General features: G+C 41.8%; 5 protein-coding genes across 8 annotated transcripts; 1 reads left to right on the top strand and 4 right to left on the bottom strand.

Annotated features, from left to right (window-relative positions):
- Positions 1-296: 296 nt before the first annotated feature.
- ccdc174 (coiled-coil domain containing 174) lies at positions 297-4909 on the bottom strand. The gene is made up of 11 exons (XM_086200736.1): positions 4777-4909; positions 4448-4555; positions 4262-4362; positions 4107-4165; positions 3872-4025; positions 3535-3630; positions 3263-3399; positions 3058-3152; positions 2791-2935; positions 2522-2686; positions 297-1395 (listed from the first exon to the last, which is right to left on the bottom strand). The coding sequence occupies exons 1-11, from the start codon at positions 4816-4818 to the stop codon at positions 785-787; spliced, it is 1713 nt and encodes a 570-aa protein (XP_086056862.1). The 5' UTR covers positions 4819-4909; the 3' UTR covers positions 297-784.
- Positions 4910-6942: 2033 nt separating this feature from the next.
- ghrl (ghrelin/obestatin prepropeptide) lies at positions 6943-8047 on the top strand. The gene is made up of 4 exons (XM_086200735.1): positions 6943-7050; positions 7694-7759; positions 7838-7949; positions 8028-8047. The coding sequence occupies exons 1-4, from the start codon at positions 6943-6945 to the stop codon at positions 8045-8047; spliced, it is 306 nt and encodes a 101-aa protein (XP_086056861.1).
- Positions 8048-9648: 1601 nt separating this feature from the next.
- tatdn2 (TatD DNase domain containing 2) lies at positions 9649-14651 on the bottom strand. The gene is made up of 7 exons (XM_086200732.1): positions 14404-14651; positions 13175-13490; positions 12131-12514; positions 11040-11966; positions 10790-10917; positions 10511-10694; positions 9649-10070 (listed from the first exon to the last, which is right to left on the bottom strand). The coding sequence occupies exons 1-7, from the start codon at positions 14409-14411 to the stop codon at positions 9930-9932; spliced, it is 2088 nt and encodes a 695-aa protein (XP_086056858.1). The 5' UTR covers positions 14412-14651; the 3' UTR covers positions 9649-9929.
- A 359-nt stretch (positions 14652-15010) lies between these two features.
- Positions 15011-20090, bottom strand: LOC147267990 (uncharacterized). Of its 4 annotated transcripts, none has more exons than XR_015112297.1 (6): positions 19694-20088; positions 19490-19568; positions 19344-19392; positions 18878-19009; positions 18665-18790; positions 15011-15471 (listed from the first exon to the last, which is right to left on the bottom strand). XR_015112297.1 is itself a non-coding variant. In XM_086200733.1 (6 exons), exons 1-6 carry the CDS (start codon positions 19747-19749, stop codon positions 15416-15418), a joined length of 462 nt encoding a protein of 153 aa, XP_086056859.1. In that variant the 5' UTR covers positions 19750-20086; the 3' UTR covers positions 15011-15415. The 4 variants fall into 4 exon arrangements, 2 of the variants coding, with proteins under 2 accessions (XP_086056859.1, XP_086056860.1); XR_015112298.1 differs by having other exon boundaries at positions 18878-18951; XM_086200733.1 differs by having other exon boundaries at positions 18878-18973; positions 19694-20086.
- Positions 20091-20527: 437 nt separating this feature from the next.
- Positions 20528-22223, bottom strand: vhl (von Hippel-Lindau tumor suppressor). Its single transcript, XM_086200731.1, has 3 exons — positions 21783-22223; positions 21557-21679; positions 20528-21329 (listed from the first exon to the last, which is right to left on the bottom strand). Exons 1-3 carry the CDS (start codon positions 21967-21969, stop codon positions 21136-21138), a joined length of 504 nt encoding a protein of 167 aa, XP_086056857.1. The 5' UTR covers positions 21970-22223; the 3' UTR covers positions 20528-21135.
- Positions 22224-22393: the final 170 nt, after the last annotated feature.

The raw sequence follows: 22393 nt of genomic DNA, 5'->3' as shown, positions 1-22393 counted from the left end.
TATATTAAGTTTATTGGATAATTAGCAAAAAAGGGGATATGAATAAGTGTATACTTCATCCTAATTCTTTCCTAACATATTGTTTACAGATTTTGATGACACCTTTAAACTATTCTTAGTTGTACCGTTCTATTACCAGCTATATAATTTAAACATTTGCAGCTTAAAGTATCATAATTGAACACTTTAGAATGATTGCAGGGTACGAGGCAAACACTGCCATCTAGTGGCTGACTTCACATCAACTCAACTTGATGTCCCTACACATTTGTAGCCTTATATAAGTGCAGACGCCGAATGATATGTAAAAAATACAGTTTTATTTTGACAGGCTCATAATTTCAGTGAGCATTTTTACATTTCATTACAACTGGGCTTGTACAATCATATGTTGCTGGAAGAGTGCCTGTGGATTTGTAGACATTTTCAACTTCTATCTGTCACATTTTGTCAAACGGGACCTGGAGACGACAGTTTGAAAGCCAGTGTGTCTCTGTCACACCTGAACGTTTCATTGCTGTGTTTGGACACATTTGATAAAAATGACGCTCCCGTATTTGCACTTGTCCATATAGAGATTCCAGTAGTATTCTGATTTATTATTCAGCCCTGATGTGTGTGTGCAAGAATTGAAGTGACTTATACATCAACTAAATTTTTTCCCTCAATAAAAGCAATCAAAATGTTTCAACAAGTATCACTTATATTTTATTCACTTCTTAAACGACAGGGGTGGGATGATGTGTTGTCTGATGTCCTCCTGCTAACACTCATATTTCAGGGATCAGGTAGAGTTCCTGTAGAAGGCCAGCATGTCGTCCAGACTTTGAGAGGGGCCCTGAGGGGGCTGCTGAGCCTGGCTTGGGTCTGTGGCTTGGGGCGGCAATTGAGGGGGGTATTGTGGGGGGTACTGTGAGGGGAACTGTGAGGGGAACTGTGAGGGGAACTGTGGGGGATACTGGGGAGGATACTGGGGAGGAAAGTGAGGAAGCAGGTGAGGTGGATATGCAACCTGAGGAGGAAGAAAGGGAGGATAAAATTGAGGAGGTGGATACTGGAGGTGGACAGGGGGAACAGAGACAGGAGCAGAGAATGGTGGGGGTGTGGGGTGGGGGTGTGCAGGTGGTGGAGGAGGGACTAGAGGGACTGGAGGGTCGTGCTGAGGTGAAGGAGGTGAGGGAGTGGTTTGAGCTGGAGGGGAGGGTTCCCCCTTGGTCTCAGAGGTGCTCACTGGGACTGGTGTCTGCTGGAAGGACATTTTGGAATATTTCTTCTCCTGAGTTTTCATGTTGCCAAATCTTTGTCTCTTCTCTTCAGCAAAGTAAGCTGAGGGTGGTGCGAACTCAGACTCTCGCTCTTCCCGCCGCCGAGTTGTCCACTCACTAAACATGGACTCTGGAATAATTAAAAAAAATAAATAAATATTGGGACAATTGTAAAAGACAGGGGACTAACACTGACCTTTACACCAATTCTAAGAGCATTTTCTATGTCCTTCCAAAGCTCCCGAAAACACCAAGAGAAGAGACTCACTATGATTACTTCCTACTGCTTCACACCGTTTACTACTGAACTGTCTAACCAGAGCACTATAACATGAAGCCTTTTATCCATTTACAAATAACACACACAAACACATTTTTACTGATTAATTTCAATGACTGTTGCTGGTTTTTCATGACTTCATGAACCCTGACTGAGGAGACTGAAAGTCTTTGATCCGCTGTAGGCATTTTCCTCCCTCCAGCAAGTCGGCCTCATTCTCATAATCATTTTAACCTTCGTCAACTGCATTTTATTCCTGAGTCTCCAGCAGATTTATTTAACAGCTTGTAAGATTCTAAGTTGGTTTGTGTTGATGCAGCTGATCACCACGCTGGTAAAAATTAACCTCCCTCCCTCTTCGTATTCTGTTCAAAAGTGGAATGAACCTAGCAGCAGACATACTGATGTTTCATAGGAAAAGTACAGGTTTAACTAAAAAAATTAAAAGGACTTATTTTGTAGCTGCGATATCGAAAATTACATCAGAGGTTCTTAATAACAAAGGCCGAAGACCTAAATGAAGTTTAAATAAGAAGCAACTACATGCAAAAGTACGTTTGTTTTTCCTAATTTTATGTCAAACTGACATCAGCGGGTCTTCGTATCTGTTACAGATGAAGCTCGCCTATCAAGTACAGGGGTGTTGCCCCATGAAAAGCTTCACAGGTGCCAAAGACAAGGTGGGATTTTAGGGAGGGGAGGCTTGAAGAGACTCAAGCAAAAAAATGGCTTGTTCCAGACAGTTGAGGAGCTGAGCTGCACAACAAATACAGATTTTGACTGTCAATCACAAAATTCTACACCTGTGAATTCACCAGAAAAAACCTTGATACTAGCATAACAAGTCTCCTTTAATGGGGGCTAAATTCTATTTAGTTCCAGGAAGCAAAGAGCCAACAGACACAAGCCCTGAAAACTGGGGCAGTTTCAGCCTTCAGTAACATGTCAATATGGATGTGAAACACATCAGAGTTACCTTTGCCTCTATCCCATTCTCTGATGTGTGGAACGCCAGGTTTGGTGTCCTTCCTCTCCTGAATCTCAACTTCCACCTTCTTCAGTGTGCTGACAGCTGGGTCATTCTCCGGTGCAGGAGATGGCCCAAATAATGCACTCTCATCCTCCTCCTCCTCCTCCTCTCCTGAGTTTAATTCACAGCAACTCCATATTATCACCCACAAGATTACTGAAGTGATGGATATATACAAGCAAAGAGTCTTGTACAGAAATACTGTGGATTCTGACCTTCATTCGCTTCCTCTCTCTGATCTTCTTCATCAACATCCCCCTTCGCCTTCATCTTCCTCTGCTTGATTTTGGCCAGGCGGGCCTGCAGGATGGCTTGCCTCTTGTCTTTCAGTCGTTGCCTCTTGTTACGCTGGTCTGTTGTCTGAGCAGGAAGTCACAGACACATTAAGATGTGCACATGTCTATCTAGATGACGAGTGGGGAGTGATGTTAAGGTGCTTGTATTATTGAGTCAGAACACGGAGTCTGTGCTCAGCAGCTCACCTGGTCTCTGAGCATGTCCAGAGTCTCTCTCTGCTTTCTGCGATGCTCCTCATCTTGAGAGAACGCAAAGTAGCCCACACCGAGCTCCCGAGCCTCTGATACACACAAACAAACAATTTGATGTTGTTTTGTCTTTTTTTTAAATAGCATGAGACATACAACCCAAACAACTAGAGAAAAAAAACTGTGTGAAAAGAGAACTTACCTTGACTCCTGATATTCTCATAGTGGATCGGTCCAATTGGCTTTTTCATGGCTTCCTCTTCCTCTCTCTCCCACTCCTGCCTCTGCAGCTCTCGGCGCATGTCCTCTGAAAGTAAGGTCTTGTCCATGGAGGCTTTTCTAGATGGAACAATCACATGCAAAGGATTTACAGTTTTCACCAGACACCAAAATTCAGCTTCATTCTTAAGTAACCGGTGTTAAAAATACAAAAAAAAGGACAACTATTCATATGTAGGATTATAGAATATTTACCCTTTTCCTTTAAGGTCAAGATCCATTTTCTGAAAATCTGGAAGGTCTTTTTTCATACATCTTCGAGATCGACCCAAAGCATCCACATAGTCCACCCTACAGGAAAATAATGCAGCAGGGAAGAATAAGAGAAACTCTTTGTTATGATTGTGCAGAATGTAATGAAACGTATCCTTGGCTAGATTTGACTCATCCGCCAAGAACAGAGACCCTTCAACTAGTTCTGGAAAACTTGTGTTATATTTACAGAATTATTTGATGGGTACTGCATTCATTATAGATGCAAAGCGCTTATTTTTAAAAATAAACCTTTGAAAATGAAGCGATAAAACATTACCATTCTTCATCAGGGTTCTGTGGAGGAGGGATGTCAGATGAACTTTCTCCTTCCTCATCTCTTCTACTTGATTCCATCTGTGAATATGTTTCTCTCTTCTTGTCAATAATCTTCTGAGTGAAATCAACCAGGTACAGTCCCTCAGTCTCTTCATCTGACAAGAAAAATGAATTCAATAAATAAATAACAGAACTTAAAGTTAATAAGAGGAGAGAATAATTAACGTGTTACCAACCTGGAAAGTCTCCTTTTGTCATCTGCTCATAAAGTTTGGCTTTCTCCTCCAGCTTGCGTCTATGTGAATAGATATAAACAGAGATCAATGAATCTAACAGCCCAGACAATTGACCATTTTATAGCCTTAAGAGTTGAATCTCTGGTAAAACTCGCCTTGATGTGTCGAGGGTGCTCTGCTCCTCCGCCAGCTGCTCTGCATCTTTCTCTGCTCTAGCCGTCACACCCGTGTTTGGCTTGCTCCAAACATCAGGTTTCTACCAAAAAACGTGATTAGAAAACCCCTGAATGAAATAAACCCACACAAGCAGGCAGAATTTTTTTTTTTTAATTTGACCGTACCTTAACTTTGATTTTAGTCTGAAATGCAGCACCAGCATTTTCTTGTCCAAGTTTCTCCTGTTTGAATAGCTCCTGCTTCCTGTATAGTTCAGCTTTAAGGTCCACTAGCTGTAAGAAACATGGTATATCCATAGTACTACATAAGAATGAATGTTAAAATTTTATGTGACATTGGGATTGCAACTCACATGCTAGCTACTTAGCCGGATAGCAAGCTAGCTACTTAGCCGGATAGCAAACTAGCTACCGTTAGCTGTTATGACGTTTGAATAAACTCACGGAGGTTATCAATATCTGTACAAAACTACTTATATATACAACTAACTCACAGACGAAGCCGTCACGTCGATGTGTTTCTTCTTTTTATCCATTTATCTTTCTTTAATTCATCCTTGTTGACTGGTAGAAATCTTCCCTGGTTATGCTGCCTGACTTCTTCGGCTATCTATTGTTAGCATCATGATGTTGCTTTACCGCCAACTAGTGGCGTTACTACTGTAACACAGCTTCACTCTCCACGACCTGAGACAGATTAATTTAAAAATCTGATTGTGTAGCATATAAAATGTTTAACAAAAAATTTAAAAGTGTTACCAGGGGACTTCATGTTCAAAAGAAATGTCTGGTTCTTGAGATGTGTGGTGGGGGGGGGGGGGGGGGGGAGTCTTAGTTCTCTCCAGTCTCCAGTTGCCTGTCATTATAAACCAGAGGGGATGTCAAGGCTAGGTACAGGTGAATCACACATCAATGGAGGAAGAGGAGAAGCTAGAGAAGGAGAGAAAAGAAAAAAGTGAGCAAGGTGAAGTTGGAGATGGTACCCGAAGACAGGTAAGCACACACAGGAAGCCACAGGAGATGAATACCAAATGCAGAATGGGGAAAAAAGATGAGGGAGAGACAGAGAAGACAATGGAGAAGAAAGTGAGGTGGGGGACGGGAGGAGGGGGAATGGCATCTTTTTACAAAATGAGGTTTCATTTCCTGCATCACAACAGCATTTAGAAGTTAACATGAATTGGCTCAGGTAAAGAGCATATTGAGACATGCAGTTCTTGCAGCACTCAGCTGTATTCAAGGGGAGCAGTATTACCGGTTTTAAGTATAACCAGTATTACCAGCATTATCGGTATAAAATACATTGAATCATTTGGATTTTTTTTTTAATCAACCACATTTTTTCTTTTATTTTCTCCCATAATTTGCTAGTTGCAGATGTCAAGTTATCATTTTTTCCTCGAGCCAGTCGGTATCTTGGTGATTGCGACGTGAACTAAGCCACCGGTTCCTTACACTTTACTGATTTCTTAACTCCTCACCTATTTGAGGGAGATATAGACTGATGTCTGTCACATTGGTCACTACTGCATTTTTTGGAGCAAATTGTATGTTAGAGACAGAAGCAGCATCAAATTATCGTGCCAGCCCTCATGAAAACATTTTGATTGTGACGAGTGGTGTTTCTGCTATAGATTTAATCTAAACATTGACTGGTGAAAAAAAATTGTTAAAAAAAAAAAGATCCCGTAAAAGTACTTCTATTGCAGTATTACACCGTGGCTGGTCTGCCATGGCTTTACCATGGGCTAACAGCACCCTCACTGTCAGGAAGCAACAGGGTTGAAGAACTTTTAACATGACTGAAGTTAATGAAAAGGCCAATTAAATGATTAGATTAATATGATAATATTTCCACCGGACATATTATAATATGACGAAGATAAACACTAAGTGTTATGGAAAAAGTTGTCCTTGGGCTCCATCATTTATTGAAAACGTCATCAAATGTCAAGTTGTGAACTCGGAGCTTTACGAAAAACGCAACTTATGAGGTTGTGAATAGAGGGGTTCATTTGAGATGCAAAAAAAGAGTCTGCCTCGCTCTGACCAAAGCACTTAAGCTTGTGAATTTTTTACTAGGGGACTGTGAAGTGTCACACAAATACATACAGAGATAACCCTTTAAGAACAATGCAGAAACTAAAGATTAGCTGTTTCCAGAAAGATAGGATGATATAACAAAACCTATGTTTACCATGTCTGATAAACCTGCCAATACTGAAACATTTAATTCTTTGGGTTTTGTACACTTTCGCAGATGGATAGCTTAATTGAGCCCAGCCCTTACTGTCAATTACAAGGCAATCGCTTCTCTTCCTGTAATAGTTCAACATTGATAAACTGCACACAAGCACAATCAGTTGAATCCGTCTCATTTGTGTGTATTGCTGAGGCATAAACACTATTACCTGCATCAGCTGACAGATAAATGGTCCGCTATCAGGTCACAACAGAGACATTCCTACTTCTTTATCAGTTTAAACATTTGGACAGTCCTCTGCTGCCAAGACACGACAGCACAGGATACTATTGTGTTTCCTACACTGTCAAAGCGAATGGAAGCAGATGAAAGGTATATAAAGTGTATGAAGACAGAACCATTTTACCTAAATCATCGAGTGTGTAGTGAAGTCACCAGTGCAGAGTTCAGCTCCATCATGAAGAGAAACACTTTCCTGCTGGTACTTGTTTTCTGTTCCCTGGCCTTGTGGTGCAAGTCCACCGGTGCTGGTTCCAGCTTTCTCAGCCCTTCTCAAAAACCTCAGGTAAGGTATTTTCTTTCCAGTAAACATGTATCTCCTCAGAAAAATAATCAAAAGCAGAAAAGTTGATGATGATGATGTGACCATTAAAATATATCTTAAATATGACACCACCCACACTTTCAACATAATTGGTGGCACATTTATTCAGTTTTAAAATTTCATGTTTCATCTTTAAAGCTAAATTGTCAATCAATATTTCATGAACTTTAATTAATTTCAATTATGATTTTATTCTTAAGTTTGAAATCTTATTTTTCTTAAGCTGCGATTTAAGCGTTGCTTCAAGTTATGGAAATTGTTTCTCAAAAATAAAATGTTATTTTACACATTTTTACACACTTGAACCCTTTTAATTGATTAACTAATACAAATAATTAAATCTGAATGTATTTTTTAAGGATTATGGATGATTTTATATGTATTAAGAGTCTCCCCAGGTTTAATTGGTATGTGGGCTATTTCTCTTGCATCAGACATTTTTAAATTTACTTTAAGAAGCAGAGTAGGGAAAAATCTTATCCATCACATACATGTTCAGTTGATCAGTCACAGAATGGTGAAATGAGTGATTGCAATGTTTAATATAAAAAGCAAAACCTTATGACTCAAGTTGGATGATTATATTTCTCTGTCCCACTAACAGAACAAGGGGAAATCTAACAGAGTTGGGCGACAAGTCACGGAGGAGCCTGAGGACAGCCTGGTCACAGTGAGTGACACGCATCCTGAACTAAAACCCATCATCCGCAGCGATTGATTCCATCATCCTTCTTTCTACCCTGGACAGTTAAGTGCCCCCTTTGAAGTCGGCTTCACTCTGACGGAAGAAGACCTTGAGGATTATGGGATGGTGCCGCAGGGAATCATTCGGCGTCTGCTCGGAAACACGGACACAGCAGGTTCTCTACATAAACCTCGATATAAAGTTGTTTACTTTGACTAATATCTATGAAAATGTTTATTTCATCTCGTTTCAGAGAAACCATCCCAACCTTGAAGATAATGATCAAGACCTTCACATCTGATTGTCAGTGCCTTCCGCTTTTAATTTCATAAGATGCTGATAATTCAAAGCTAAAAACAAAAAATTGCCTGTTGACATAAAATTACTCCTTTTCAAGCTCAAAGCTCCAAAAACATTTTTCCTCAGGCTGATGACGCAGCCATGAATGCTAATTTCACATAACCAGGAAGTTGATATAAGTTACGGTAAATGTGTCATATAAATGACATTTGATTTTATTCTACCAAACTGTTGTTCCACAAATGTGTCAAACATAGTTGTTTCCTCAAAGAGATGCTCTAATCTGCCCTTTTCATTTTAAAAACATTCTTATGATGACAGATGACTCATACTCTACCTATACTCATACCTAGGAAATGTTACTCAAAATAAAAACACCCATCTTATACACGCGTATCCTGTACTATATAACCAGTTCCTATCTGGCTTCAGAGAAAAACATGTGCCTGTAAAAATAAAGCATACGTAACCTACTTTCTTTCCAGCTCTAATGTGTCTAATTCCTTGCGGAACTGCTTCAAAATAACCAAGGTCACAAATGAACTGAAAGAACTGAGACTCCCAGGCTCCAAATACTGTGTAATATTCAGTTACGTCTCCATGTGGAAAAAGAGGACGTGTCATCCTGTCACCTACTCAAAAAGCACCTTCTATGAAAATGGGAAAAAGAATGTGAGAATCACAAGGAGTCTGTTTACGCAACTGAAGTTGAATGACATTCTCAGGGCTACATATTCAGTAACATTGGCAACTTACAAGATGAGGTCATGAAAAGATCCGCCTGCTTCACGTTGCCCTGATGCATGCATCCGGAGTTCCACCTTGTGGCCTTTCTTTAGTAAACTTTGTTTACATCATGCCAAATAGCCACCAAACCGCACTCTAAGATAACTTAGAGACACAACATTTCCTACATGAACAAGAAGTTGGTGACAACAGTGACAAACTGCAAGCAGGTGCCAACACACAACAAAATACAAGCAGCTAGAAAAACTTATGTATGTGAAATATTATCTTTTAACTATAATAAATAGTCACTCATAATACCAGTATTAAAAAAATAGAACAATTCTGACACAATTTTGATACTAATATCCTGCATAAGAGCAAGTTTAAGCTCAGGAAGTGCTCTGACCTACATTCTGGGTCTAGCACTGGTGTGGGCCAGGCTTTCACTAACCTAGCAACAGGGTAGCTATGTATTTGAACACATCCCCCTTGTTCAACCTGACGTGCCTTTAGCACGTCTGCCTACCTTCCATTAATCAAGCCCTTGAATGACAGAAGCACTAGAAAAACGTGACGTCAGGGCCAGGCTGATCATTCACTTAATAAAAAACACTCAAGCTATGTGTGAGAGACGGACGGGCTGGTATCAAAGCAAACTAATGGACCTGGCACACGGCCACATCCTTCCTACGAGGCAGGACCAGCTTTGTTCAAGGCAAACATGAATAAACAAAAAGAAAACCGGTGCCACACTTTGCTTTCTTCCACTGTACGTCTAATTGGGCTCCTCCGGGACTTCTGATGTGCATTAATGTGTATATTAACAAAACACCTTACGAAAAAAGCAGTGGGTCTTAAAGGGTTTAATATATATATATCAACTCTCAAACATAGCTTCTACACCAGACAGATCAGAACAGATGAGAGATGCCAAAAATGACAACTCAACAACATCAAAAACTAATAAGGTTTTAAGAATTTATATATGGAACAATGGCAAACAATATCAACTGATAATAATATAATAAAGGGACTCAGCTATTTGCCTTCTGGTCACTTCCCATAAAACAATAGCGTGTCACAAATCAGCTCTGTCCTTCCCACTCACATTCACCATTTCTGACGCCTAAATGCCGTAAAGTTGGGTGGTGTTGTTTCGGATGGTGGCCAGGACTGTGGGCATGTCTTCTCCCTTCAGCAGGCTCAGCTCCTGCAGAGTGTGGAGGCCCATTCCAGGATGTGAGAACCGGCAGACATCTTTAGTCACCTGCGGAAGAGATGCATCATGCTCTGCTGCACTGTATGGTGAGTTCTGCCTATCAGCACACATCAGGGACTGACAACTACCCAATTTTAAGAATAGAATTGAAAACAGTAGCTTAAAAAAAATGACATAGTCTGCAACATCTTGCAAACCACATCCATCTGTATGAAAGACAATTTGAAATAGTCTATTCCATCCAAGGTGGCGAGAAGGTAGCAACGTGTCACAGGCTTTAAAAAAAATCATCTAATTTTTCAACAATCGTCAAGACTGACAATTAAGTTTGAGGTTAAAGGAGCTGCTGTGCAATGGGGGTTCTATTATCTAAAACAAACTGGTTATCTTTATCTTTGTTTTAAAAGGGTTTAAGAGCTTTAAAATATTATGTCAATCATTATTGTAACAGAGGTGGTTGTTTTTTCCAGGCTTCAATGGTAATCTACCTGTCTGGGCAGGAAATATGGCGCATCCGTCTCCAACACTATTCGGTTGAGAGGGACCTTGCGGACGGCATCCCGCGCCTCGGTGGCTCTGGAATAGGTGATCAGGGCTGTGAAACCCACATACAAGTTGGGGAACTCTGCCAGGAAGGGCTCAATCACTGGGTAGCTGTTGGTAAAACAGTGCCTGCGACACACATTGACGAAAATGCTAAACAAAAAAACCAAACAAACAAAAGACCATAGCAGAAATATGATGAAAAGAGCTAGATGATTACAAACCTGTGAATTTTGTAGTCTCTAGGGACACACTTCTTCATGATGGCCAGCAGGTCATCATCTGCATCCCTACAGTGGATCACCAGAGGCTTCTGCATGGCTACAGCCAATCGCAGCTGACGCTCAAACACCTTCAGAGGCACAGAGTGGCAAATTAAGACTCATTCTTGTTACATTTCAGCCAACATGTCTGATTTAAATTAACAGCTGCAGGACCAAAAAGTTTTGTTTAATTCAGATGGTGTCTAATTACCTCTTTTTGCTTGTTGGTGTGTGTAGAGTTTTTGTGGGAGTAGTCCAACCCCATCTCTCCAAATGCCACTGCTTTCGGGTGTTTCATGGCCCTCAGGATGTTGCATTCATGGACCTTTGAGTATTCATCTGCAAAGTGGGGGTGGCACCCAAATGCCCCCCAAACCCTGTCTTCAGCCAGCAAGCCCTCCCACAAGGCCTCCTTCATCATGATTCGTGGGTTGCAGAAGTCAGTGATGCAGCCTTGGAACTCTGAGGGAAACGTGTCCTCGTAAAGCTCCCGAAAACTGCTGAACGTCCCACGGAAGCCCAGCTTTCCATACAGCATGTCTAGGTGGCAGTGTGTGTCTATGAAACCAACATGACCGGAGGAGTAACCTGTCCAAGTAGGTTCTGACCTCATGGACAGTCTTCTCTTAGGAGTGTGGCCATGAGCAAAAGAATAGGGGGGGTAATGGCTGGAAGAGCCTCCATATGATTGCCTGCGTGTTTTTGTGTTCCAGCGAGGCCTCGGGTCTTGTTCGTTTGAGGTTAGCGGCAGAGCAAAAGGGTCGGGTAAATGGGTCATAACAGTGCTGGAGCTTACATTCTTGACTGAAGAGCCAGTGTTTGGTGGATGAGACTGCTTGCACGAGACATATACTTTCCTCTGGGACAGTGAGAAAGGCCTGTCTGTGTCCTCATCAGCTGCCTGGATGGCTCCAGGGATTTCATTGGTGGGCAAAAGGGAGACAGAGGAAGTAGCAAGTCCTGAGGAGTTCACCGAAGGACCCCAGTGATGCCTGCTGTCAGGGGACTCAGTCACAAGAGCACTGAAACAAGAAATAGTGTCTGGAATGTACTCCAGAGAAGGGAGGGAGGAGTCAGGGTCCTCAGCCTCTTCATTTTCTGGAGCGTGGTTCTTGAGCGACTTGTCCAGGACAACATCCTGAGAGACATAAATAATATTAAACTTATTAAAAAGCATCATCCCTTTCACCTTGGTTTTTTTTATCTCTCAGTGTCTTGGACTCTATGGTTGATTTTGATTTCCATACATTTAATCAACTGAAATGTTTAACTAAAGATTTATTTGATGTATACTAAACTTACCCTTGCACCTGCTTCACCTTGGGCATCCACAAAACCCCAAGGTGGGGGGCACTGCTCCTCATGGACAGCACCACTGTCCACAGATGTATTTTCAGGTTTAAGCGAGCAACTATCGAATGCTGCCTGACTGGGTACTTCCGTCTTCTCAGGTGGAACTGCAGGAGATGCCACAGACTGGCTCTTGGTGACAGTAGTGGCACTTGCAGGTGTGTGCCTCGATCCTTTGCCGATGGCTGCCATCAAAGCCATCTTGTAGATTGCCTTTGAGCCCTCCTCTGGAGTCCTTTCTTTCTTTTTCAAGATGAAAGAATGAGATGGCAGTGATGATTCTTGCTGGCTCCCTGTAGATTCCAGCTGCTTCGAGCAGTCGTCCACAGGCGTTTCCTGACAGTTAAGACGCAACGAGACATCGACAAGATCATAAACTGCATTTCTCAAACCACTGTTAGGATTGTATCAGCCTCTATCTCAGTCCTCAGAATGAAGAACGTATCACCAGCCTGTTCTAGAAAACGCAGCCAGACATTCTCGCCACAACTAAACTGAGGGCACATAACCTCCATAATAAAATCAACTGAAGGTTCTTCTGACCAGTTGAAAATCACCTCACAGCCTTGCTCTAGACATCATTGTCTTCACTGATCACTGCATTCCAAAATTTATTAGCTTTTCCTCAGCTATGACCAGGAGGTATGTCTCTTAACGAACCCAGGACCTTCTAGCTGTGAGGCGACAGCGCTACCACTGTGCCCCCTATAAAGTCTATTCTTGATAAAACTGGTAAAAATATGATTTATTGGCCTTTTCAAATGTTTCAGGAGAAAAGAAAAATGTTGCTTTTTCCAATTCATAATGTCTGCATGATTTTGTTGGTTTCAGTATAAAATGTGTCATCAGTACACATCAGGTACCAGCCAAATCACTTGTAAAATGTCTGCATACAAGCAGAACATACAATACTTTACATCCCTGATATTTTTTCTTATCATTATTATTATCATCAATAATAAGAGGACAGAGAGAGCAAAAGAGAGAGAAATTAACCTGAGGGGTTATTAATGATGCAAAGGTTTTCCTGGAGACTTTCCTCAGCTTGACACAGCCAACAGAGGGCACACCATCACTGAGCACCTCAGCTTTTCTCTTGGGAGTGTCCAGACTCAGATGGCTAAAGCCATCAGGTCCGAATGTGTCTCTGTAGGCCGAAGTGTTCGCAGAATCTTCCTTTGGTGACATATTCCAGCGTGAGGGTGTGACTGGGCCAGCGTTTCCTCCTTGAAGACGTGGGGGCGAGGAAAACGCAGTTCGAAGCCACTTGAAATTCACCTTCTTTCTGCTGCTGCTGTCCATGTCTGACGTCCTGATTCAAGATAAAAGCGGAGGACAAGTGGAAAAAACCCTGCACAGAGCTGTTTTTTTTAAAAAAGAAAGTCCATCAAGCCAGAGACAAGGTAAAAACAAGGTATCAGTTAAAAATGCAGTGCTGAATCATTTCCCTCCATTCTAAGAATATCTATCTGAGAAGTTTAGTCTAAGACATATTTTTAAGTTTTGACAAACAGTAGTTCTGGACCCCTCAGGCAGTTCCTGTGTTCTTACTACCAACTCTTGAGAAGCTTTTCATGATATAGAAAAATATAGAAAGCTCATAACAATGATGTACGACATAGATCATAATTAATTTCTATAGTTCTCTTATAAATCAATAATTGAATATATAGCTTTCCCTGTCCTTGAATGTACAATAGATTCTAAGTAACTTGATCTAGGACATGGTTTCTCTTATTCATTCCGGTGAATATTTTTTTCTGTATGAACTAAACTGTGACAGGCAGAAAAGCTGAGTGGAAAAAAAATAAATAATTCAAATTTACATTTTAAAATAATCAGTATCTGCTAATTTACTGAATACTTCAGAAAGAACTACAATGCTGCGTCCTTAGAAAATTCAATAAGTATGAATCAATTAAATTGTAAGCACTCAATTTATTACTTAATGGAATAAACTGCTTCAATGTCCACCCTCCTTCAGGCCCGGGTCCGGTTGAACCGGTCCCTGAGCGAGCGCCCTCACTTTAGCCAATTAAACTCTAGCTAGCTAGGCTAACGTGAGCCATTATAACGTTGATTTCACCTGAACTCCCCCCAAAAATCTTCAATGTGCTTATGAACAGTAGCCTCACGGCTGCTTTCATTTACATGATATCTCGTAACCACACAAAATGTCTCTGTTGCTTATTTTATTTTATAACACTAAAGAGTTTTACAGTTACCTTCTCATGCCAGCCTCGGTGGAAAAGTTAAGACTGACTCGCAAGCCCAACAGTATCACTTCATCCACGTTGGCTCGGTCGGCCTTTGTTTACAAGACAGCCTGGGTGAATTTCTGGACAAAGACAAACTTATAAAAACTTTCATTTTCGGGCTCATGTTTCTTAATTATGGGCGTGTTTTGTCATAAACCCGCTAATTCTGGACGGTGGTAAAGTTGTGACGTTGGACTACATCGCGCGAGATTATCATTTTGACGAGATTTCGTCAGTACAAACTGGTGAGAGCGCTTCGCGATTGAAACGTTGCGATGTGAAGCAAATCCGCGGTGTGGAAGGATAAATGTACTTAAGAAAATGTAAATTAGTAGAATTCTAACACTGATGAAAATTCTAATTTCACACTTTTGTCTTGCAACATCTCATCTAAAAATTGTGAAGTAGAAAATTAATTGGAGATGAATAGATAGATGTCAGTGTTGATGGAAACCACTTTCATGCACTCAAAGACGTACTTTACAAAAAAAGGACAAGACGTTCAGTTTAGGAGTAAACATTTATTTCATCGTAACTGATATAAGAGGGAGCATAAGGACAAAAATAGAGCAGACTTTGAAGGCAACAGTGAAAACAATGGGTTAAGATTGGTTTGAATGTTGGTCAGATGTCGGCAGACAAGGATTTAATGCAGAAAAGTGATACAGAATCAACATTGTCAGTACGTCTCATCATTATATATGAGAAAATATATATAAGAAATGAAATTAAGCCAGTTTTTTTTAATCAAGCACATAGTACTAATTTTGCAGTCTATCCTTAGCTGTCACGCCATTTTTTTCATTCCCAATTTAATTCCTCTAATTTTCAAAATATCCACTGAAAAGACGCATCAGGAGATTGTTTTATTTGAGGGTGTACTTGCCGAGGTAAAGCGATTCAAGATTAATTTGACATTATACCCTCTGAGTCTTAATGTTCTAGAGAGGAGGTCAAGACTTGCAGATAGTTGCGCTTCTCAAATTTTCGGTAATCCCAGATAGGTCCTGTATGCACCGAAGCAGCATCCTTTACCTAAAGTGAAGAAATCCAGTCAGTTGCATCGGTCTCCTTGTTGAAATTAGTTGTGTTTTAATGGGACTATGCATGTTTGTGTTTGTGCTTTTCAGCCACCTCGATAGAGATAATGGGAGTCTTTGATACATTTATTTTTTTGGTCACAGGATGAAAACTTTGAAACCCCTGACTTAAAGGACCAGTATTTATTCCAAAAGATAGATAGAAGATGATTATCTGCTTCAGCTATGTGGATGCAGCAAAAAAACAAACAAAAAAACCCACTAGTTACAGGACTGTCTTTAGGTAGGCACATGTGCTCTTATCCTCCAGCTCAGGTGCCCCTATCGAGGATCATGTAGAAAAGGGCAAACCAGTTAAACCAGTTTGTAATAGGTTTGATTACTCCATCCCATTCACACCTCTGAACACAGCAGCCCCCATCCTCCGACTCACAAAAGCCATTACCAGCACACACACACACCACCTATGATAGCAGCAGCTCAGGTTCATGGAGAGCTGAGGAGGCTGCGCCCTAGCAAAGCTGCAGATCCAGATGGAGTATCGCCAGGACGACTGAAGGTCTGGGCACGGGAGCTGGAACACCACCCTCAGTGCATCTCTAACCTGAGGTTGTGACAGGGAAGGGATGAGGACGACATATTGCATCATACCAGTCCCAAAGAAACCACATGCTGGTGAGCTGAATGACTTCAGGCCGCTTGCCCTGACGTCCCACTTGATGAAGACCGTGGAACGACTACTGGTCTACACTGAGGCCACAGACCTGCCATGCTCTTGACCGTCTGCGGTTTGCTTACTAGGACAAGGTGAGAGTGGAGGATGCCGTCATCTTTTTGCAACACTGATCTCTCTCTCTCACCTGGACAGAGGCAGTGGCGCTGTGAAGATTACGTTTACAGACTTGTCCAGCGCCTTTAACACCATCCATCCACTGCTCCCCAGGGTCAAACTGACAGAGACAGGAGTGGCATCACACCTGGTGGTATGAATAACTGACTGCCGGGAAGATGGTGGTGGATCTCCACCACCATCTTCCCGGTCTGCTCCTGGATAAAAGACTTCTTGGTCAACAGACCCCAGCAGGTGAAACTGGGTCCTCGCCTCTCCTCCTCCCAGACTCTCAGCACTGGCTCTCCCTAAAGCTGTGTGCTGAGCCCACTACACTATTCCTCTACACAGTCCCGCGTACCCAGAGAACTTTGCTGATGACGCAATGGTGGGGGGCTGATTACAAGGGGAAACAAGGCGAGTGGTGAGTGGTGTGCATCAAATAACTTGGCACTGAACATCACCAAGACCAAGGAACTCATCCTGGATTTCAGGCACCCGTACATCAGCAGTGAATGCGTAGAGCAAGTTGAGTCCTTCAAGTTCCTTGGCGTCCACATCTCTGCTGACCTCTCCTGGTCAGTTAACACCACAGCACTGGTCAAGAAGGCCCAGCAGCAGCTACACTTCCTGAGGGTGCTCAGGAAAGGCAAGGCAAGCAATTTTATTTGTATAGCCCAAAAGAGCAACTAAACACAAAGCTGCTGGTGACTGTCCACCTCTCCACCATTGAGAGCCTGCTGACCTATGCTGTGACAGTGTGGGACTCCAGCTGCATGGAGGCCGACAAGAAGAGACTTCAGTGGGTGGCAAACCACACATCAGCTGCCCTCTGCCTTCCTTGACTACCATCTATACTCCCGTTGCCTCAGCAGGGCCAGAAACATTTTGAAGGACAGCACCCTCCCCAGCTTCCATCTCTTTCATCTGTTACCCTCTGGCAGACGCTTCAGGTCCATACAGGTCAGAACAAACAGACTCAGGGACAGTTTCTTTCCCAAAGCTGTCACCGTACCGAATTCAAATTTGCATTAATGTGAACTGCATTGACATATTTGCACTGACCACTGCACAACCAGACATAAGCTACCTCTATAATAATATAATAATATAATATTCTGTTTGTCTGGTTTTTTTTTGGTGTATTTATATTTTTACTGTACATGTGTGCACTTTTATGGAGCTGCTCTTTAAATCTCATTGTACTGTGTTGAATGACAAGAAAGGATTTCTATTCTATTCTAGACAACCCCCCCCCCCCCCCAACATGCGCAGCGCCATCTGCAGGCAGAGGAGCAGCTTCAGTGTCAGACTGCTGTCACTGTCCTGCTCCACAGACAGACTGCAGAGATGGGTCCTCCCCCAGACCATGGGACTCTTCAACACCTCTCAGGGAGAGCGACCTGGACCTAGCCACACACTTACACCACACACGTTGGACTTACGGTCACTTTATCTCACACACACACACACACACACACACACACACACACACACACACACACACACACAAGCAGTATCATAGTTGCGCTTTGCATGGCTCTTATTTTCTATTTTATTATCCAGCCATTGTCTTCCGCTTATTCCTACACATTAAGGGTCACGGGGAGGCTGGAGCCTATCCCAGCGTCAACAGGCGAGAGGCGGGGTTCACCCTGGACAGGTCGCCAGTCCATCTCAGGGCCAACACATAGAGACAAACAACCATTCACACTCACAGTCACACCTACGGTCAATTTAGAGTATCAATCAGCCTCGTCCCCAATTGCATGTCTTTGGACTGTGGGAGGAAGCTGGAGTACCAGAGAGAACCCACACAGGAACAGGAGAACATGGAGACTCCACACAGAAAGATCCCATGCCCGAGCCGGGACTCGAACCCAGAACCTTCTTGCTGTGGGGCGGCAGTGCTGACCACTGCTCCACCTTCTATTGCATTATATTTTAGTATTTTATTTTCATTTTTTCTGAACCCTTGTCTTTCAAACTGCTGAAATTGTGGATTTCTCCACGAGATGAATGAAATATCTATCTATCCATCTAGTCTTTGTATCCACTGAAATCTTGTTCCAAAAAGAAAAAAACAACCTACCTTGAAACTCAGGATGGACCGACATATAAACTAAACTCTGACTTACTGCTCAAAGTTTCACATCAAGGTCAGCCAGGAGGGATTCATGTCAAATACATTTTGATCTTTTTCCAGCATAAATCTCAAAATCATGAGGACATAGCGTAGAATGGGAAGACAGAGTTTAGCTGTTAAAAACAATTCATGGTGTGGATCTCACTCTTCCCTCCCACATGTAAATGTCATGCCAAGCTTTAGTCGACATGATGGTTTTGGATCAGTGTTTACCTGCTGAGGCTTTCTTCTCAACCAGCCAGTAACAGAAGCCTCTCCTGGCACGGTCATTGAACACGTTCCTATACTGAGGCATATTTTGAGGTCTTGATTTGTGTATTGGTGGGTTACTGTGCAGGCCTGAAATAAAACAACAACAAAACCATACAGTAGTCATACGGGGATGAGAGTTTTGAAACTAAAAATAGTTAGCAACTCTGGACCTACTGTTTTCTTGCACCAGGGAGAGAAGAGAGGCATCAAGTAGACTTTCATCCTGGGTCAAAGAGGGTAAAAGGCTGCTGGTGGTACAGTGTAGAGAGCCTGTGATGAACGCTAATTAAATACTGGTCCACATGCCTACAGAACATAACCCACACAGTGCAAAGTTTCCTTCTGTACAAATTGCTCCTTTGTCATCAATGGAATGGATTAAATAGGACTTATCTATTAAATGTTAAGTTTTAATTTGTTCTTCCAAACTATAAAGGACACTTTTTCAGCCCACAGTTAATGCTTCTTATCTCTGGTGTATACCTCTGGTGAGGTGATCATCAGGTTTGAGGAAGACGTTGTTACAAAATTAAAGTAAAGAGCAAGAAGTTGACAAAGCTCATACAATTAAATCAAAGGCAAAAGAAAAAAAAAACCCTTATGGTGTGTAAGAACATGAATGAGTCCCAATGCCACCAACCTGTGTCCTTCAACAGGGCAACTGGGAGTGATGTAAGATATAGTGGCACCTGTGTGGGAGCAATGGCTAGTGTTACAAGGGCAGTAAATAGTTAAGTAATCAGTTGAGTTTCTAGAACAGGAGGGTTTTGTCTCATCTCATCTTACCGCCGTTTTCATTTTGCTCCAGTGGTCTGTCTTTAGATGAGGAAACATGACTGGGTCAGTCCTCGGCCAAAACGTCATGCTGGTGAAGAATATTGAAGGATCATGAATATTGGTTAACACTCTCTCCTATGGAGCAATATCATGCGCGACCCCGGATCCCAGCACCAAAGCAAATTCTGCACTTGCACGCAACACAAGACTTACTGTGCTTGCCTGAAGCGACCTGAGTCCCAGGTTGTCTCCTTTTCTCCAGCCTGCATGTCCCTACTCAAACTGGAACTGGCTCACTTGGTCTCACACAGGAAAAAAATGGGTTGTGTTACTTTGTCACCTAGCAACAAGTATCCTAACAGTACCCCTGCGGCAGTAAACTAGAGCAGGCAATAATTTTGACATGCCACATGGCCATCCCTGTGTAATCCCTTTCATATAGTTGTGAGAGGCTGTTCAGCTTGTATAACCTTTTGATATATTACAGATGAGGTTACAGCCATTTGTTTAGTTTTAGACAAGGGTACATCAAAAATTTGATTATGAATTGATTGAGTTTAATTGAATTTGCTGGAAATACTGGCAATATTACTGGAAACAAGTGATTTAAGTTTTTTTGGTGAGGTTGTCAAAGACATTGAAATGATATACATGTAGCTGTTAGCCATATTTCTCTAGATGACATCAACAAATTACCATGAAATTCCTTGAGTCTGAGTGAAACTGTTGAGAGAAGAATGTTTGTCCTCCATGTATCATCTTGATAGTCCTATTTTTTATACTGTGGTAAATATCTACAAATTTGAGGGTTTTTTGCATAACATTTGTATTGAGACCTTTCATTTAGATAAGTATCAATGTCCTGGAGATGGGACGGATCATGTTCTGGATCTGTGAGCCACAAGATCTATTTATAATTTTTTGGAAGAAATGCACAAAATTTTTTTCGCAGACTTTGTTCATATTTTGCATCCATGTAACCTCCCTAGCCAAGGAATGCGGCATCTGTGTGCTTTCTGGTTAACTTTTAATATGATACGCTGAGCTTGTTTCACAGTTTTTTATTGAAACGTCCAGCAAATACAGAGAAACTTAAACATTAAGTAGGGGTCATGTTTCAGTCTACCTGGTGAATGTAGAACCAGCATTCATGAACCTTAAACTGTGTTCTTGATCTCAACTCAGAAATTTCTGCCATATGCAAAACCAAGTAATGAACAGTGAAGGGCTTAACTCGAGCATCCAGCCCCATGATTAACGCCTCAGACATTACAAACTATAATGTAATTATTATAAAAATACTGATTATAAATTCTTTAAATAATATTTTTACAAACAATAGTACAATTTCATATAAGACACTGCCATCGCATTATGTTAAAACTAGCCTTAATAAAAGAAAATGTCCTTTCTTTTTGGAAAAACCAAAGATAAATTTTCCAGAGGTGAACTAGTAAGTCAATCAAATGTTTCTTTCAGTTGTTTCGACAGTAAAGATGAAAACAGTTGATGCTCCATATAACAAAGAGGCAGCAGACTGAGCATCTTTTGCTCCAAATTAAACTCTATGGGGGAAACAAACAGGTGAAGTTCAATCTTTATCATCTCACATGTTTTCTCTCTTGAAATGAGAAATACAGCCTTGTAGTCCAGTGTCATTCTTCCTGGCCTTGTATTCTCTCCTGCAGATGCTGTTCTACTCGCTGGTTCATTCGTTGTAGATCTTTCAGCACACTGGGCTGATCTTCCAGCTCCTCAATGAGACAACGTGCTATTTCCAAACTCCTGTAATCCTCTGGTTGTACCAGACGCCGGATAACTTGGAGAGCACGATCCTTAAGGCTGTACACTGTAAAAACCAAGTAAATGTTAAAATCACCAGCCTAGGCAGTGTCCATAGAGAAGTTATAAAGAACAGCAATCTATCAGCCTTTCAAAACACACCAAATACATGTTTACATTTTACGTGCAATACCGTGCTAAGTGTGCAGATGAAATGACTCACTGTAACTTCATGAAATGGAAAAATACATCATGCTTATATTCAGCAAAAAAGATACATGTGGATCAACTTACCCGGTAAAGTAATATTTGCAATTGCAGCATGTCCACCCTCTGCTGGTTTAGGAAGATACAGTTCTTTGCCGTTCACTTTGAGCAGCTCGTTGCTTTCTACATCTCTGAACATCCAGGGGTGAGCTGGGAAGTACATTCACACAAAACATATATTCGTTAGTATTAGAAGGCCAACACCTGATAACATCATACTAGTACTTCCACAAAATATAAAATGCTGCTGTACCCATGTAGGTTTCCATTTTTCGTCCGGTTCCTGGCTGCAAATCACAATACGCCCGTGGTTCTCCGTGGAAATCTATCCATAATGTTCGCACGACATAGGGGGTGCGATTACAAACCACAACACTGACAGGTACCCGAGTGTTCAGGGAGCGAACCAGGGGTGGAGGCCCTTCTCTCCCTCGCGGCATCGTTAATGCTAACTAATTAGCGCCGAAGGTAAAGCTAAACTGTTCTCCACTACGTGTAGCCAGTTAGCTGATTCTAGCTAGTTGTTGTCGACTCACAGGTATCATTGAAACGCTAATAGTTTTAATTCTTAATCGTCCAGCCAAGTTCCGGCGTTGATAAAACGTAAAAAGAAGAAATCTTTTCCTCACTTCTTCACAACTATGTTGTTTACATCCACATTTCCGATTTTAAGCAAAGATATGGCACGTCCGGCTATTCTGTGATTTGATTGGTGGAGAGAAGTGTGACGACACGTGGGTCTCAGAGGGCGTGTCTCACCAGAGTGCAAAGAAGCTCTCTGGAGGTGCACACTCGTTTGACAGGGTGCGGGATCACGATGACTGTTATTTATAAACAGATGATAACTTTTGGATTATATAACAT

This window comes from Aulostomus chinensis, chromosome 3 (assembly GCF_037954235.1).
Source record: "Aulostomus chinensis isolate RoL2024-O1b breed Wild chromosome 3, RoL_Achi_v1.0, whole genome shotgun sequence".
Lineage (NCBI taxonomy): Eukaryota > Metazoa > Chordata > Actinopteri > Syngnathiformes > Aulostomidae > Aulostomus > Aulostomus chinensis.
This window is presented reverse-complemented; position numbering and strand designations above follow the sequence as displayed.